Raw genomic sequence first — 2,140 nt, 5'->3', positions numbered from 1 at the left:
CAGCCGGGAGAGGAGCACAAGGAGCTAGATAGAATGGCCGGTGAGGAGGAGGTGCAGGTGGTAGAGTCTTGCTTTGTAATGCCGGCCGCTGCCACGCCAGGAAGAGCGCTGCGGCTGTTGCCGCTCGACCTCATGCTAGCCAACAAAGGCCACACCCCACTTGTTCATTTCTACCGTCGATGTGGTTCCGTCGGAACCACCAAGGACGACTTCTTTGATGTGGCCAGGTTGAAGACGGCATTGGGCAAGGCCCTTGTGGCCTTCTACCCCCTAGCCGGCCGTCTTAGGCCGGACGCCAAGGGCAAATTGGAGATCGACTGCAACGGCGAGGGTTTACCTTTCCTTGTGGCTCGCTCTCGTCTAACTGCTGATGACTTTAGCGACTTCAAGCCATCACCAAGGCTAAGGAGGTTGTTTGTTCCCCTCGTCGACGACTCAGCAGGCATCTTGTGCGCCATTCAGGTGTGTTTCTTTCTGAATTAGTTATTCTTTATTTCATTTTGACTTGCTTTCTAGCCACATCAACACTATGCTGGTACACTACATTTGGTTTCTGCCAGTTTTGTATGTGAACTAGTCCCTTCTCTTTCCTTGTAATGAAAGGTCTTCAAGAAAAATATTAGCACACTACAATAGTAGAAACTTGTACTCCATGTAATGTGTGCCAGAAATCAATATATGTAGCCATGTAGGTGACATTCTTGAAGTGTGGAGGGGTGGTCTTAGGGACGGCGACGCACCATGGCGCTGTGGATGGAACTGCCGCATTCCACTTCTTCCGGACATGGTCAGCTTTCTCTAGGGACGGCGACCGGGCTGTGGTGAACCTCCCTTACCATGACCGCACCCGCTTATGTGCACGCGACCCACCCATTGTTCACCCCGACGCACTCTCAACTTTTTTCCCCAAGATAATCCTATCCCGGACTCTGGGGCCTGTTGTCAACGAGGTGTTCACTCTTCAGAAGGACCAAGTTTCCACTCTTAAGCACATTTGTGGTGGCGCAAGCGTGAGCACCTTCAGTGTCGTCAGTGCCCATGTGTGGCAATGCATGTGTTTAGCCCGACGGCTACCACCGAACTCCACAACACGCTTGTCTTTTGTGGCCAACATCCGGCGAAGCATGATGCCGCCACTCCCGGATGGCTACTTTGGCAACGCGTTAATAAATCTAAGTGTTGCCGACGAAGCGCGGCGCATTGCCTTGGGCGAGCTGGCCTACATCGCACGCCGAATCAGAGACACCATCAGCCGGGTGAATGATGAGCTAGTGCATTCGGCGGTCGACTACCTTGAGTTGGCATTAACAAAGACAGACAACAGCACTGCTTTAGGAAGTCTGCCGGCGACAGATATGCGAATGGTCAGTTGGCTTGGCATGCCATTCTATGATTTGGATTTTAGTTGGGGAAAGCCATTAGCTACTTTGTGTGCTGAATCGAACCGTGGAGGCTTTGCGCACCTGCTGGAGAGCGTGCAGGGGGATGGCAGCGTGCGCGTCATCATGTGTATAGAGGCTGCAGTTCTCAAGGAGTTCGAGTGTTTGTTCTATGCCAAGTTCGGGGCCATGATGTATTCCAAGTTCTAGCCAGCTCCAAAAAAAATGCCTTTCCCTTTGGGCATGCCTATCTTTGTTTTTATCTAAGTTTTTGTCCAATAATTTAGTCTTGGTTAATCCAGATCTAGTAATATTCTGTATGTGTATCCGAGACATGGGCAACTATGTTGTTGCGTTTATTTCATTGCTGCTATTTTTCATGAGTACCCCAGCTGATGAGAAGCTGATGTCTATGTGCTTGTAAGGAATCTTACGACGAAAATGATGCTGGTCTGGTATTGGTGGGTGTTCTGTTGCAAACCTATTATTTTGTTTGTGTATCCATTATTGCTCTATGATATGGTTTCCACGGATATGGGGAAATTTCCTTCATGTAGGACCGCCGTCAAGTGCTTTGCTGCTTCCATTCCATTGTCGTCCGATTGCCTGAGATTACTACTACTACGTCCGTTCGGGGCCATGACGTATTCCAAGTTACGAGTCATTGGTGGAGTAATTCATAACTAGGGTTCATACTACATTATTCTAAGATTAAACACCTAAAATACCTAAATTAAATTAACAACATGAGGTGGCTGGAC

At 49.1% G+C, this 2,140-nt stretch overlaps 1 protein-coding gene across 1 annotated transcript; it reads left to right on the top strand.

The window, feature by feature from the left end:
• LOC119319323 (putrescine hydroxycinnamoyltransferase 1-like) lies at positions 1–1,837 on the top strand. The gene is made up of 2 exons (XM_037593814.1): positions 1–462; positions 693–1,837. The coding sequence occupies exons 1-2, from the start codon at positions 34–36 to the stop codon at positions 1,587–1,589; spliced, it is 1,326 nt and encodes a 441-aa protein (XP_037449711.1). The 5' UTR covers positions 1–33; the 3' UTR covers positions 1,590–1,837.
• Positions 1,838–2,140: the final 303 nt, after the last annotated feature.

The sequence above is a fragment of the Triticum dicoccoides genome, chromosome 6A (assembly GCF_002162155.2).
Source record: "Triticum dicoccoides isolate Atlit2015 ecotype Zavitan chromosome 6A, WEW_v2.0, whole genome shotgun sequence".
Lineage (NCBI taxonomy): Eukaryota > Viridiplantae > Streptophyta > Magnoliopsida > Poales > Poaceae > Triticum > Triticum dicoccoides.
Note: the sequence above shows the minus strand (reverse complement) of the source record. Positions and strands in the feature narration are given on the sequence as shown.

Bases quoted from the DNA above. Each gene is read 5' to 3' on its own strand.
- LOC119319323 (XM_037593814.1), top strand. From the start codon at position 34: ATGGCCGGTGAGGAGGAGGTGCAGGTGGTAGAGTCTTGCTTTGTAATG. The intron at 463-692 runs GTGTGTTTCTTT...GTAGCCATGTAG, and splicing joins GCATCTTGTGCGCCATTCAG to GTGACATTCTTGAAGTGTGG.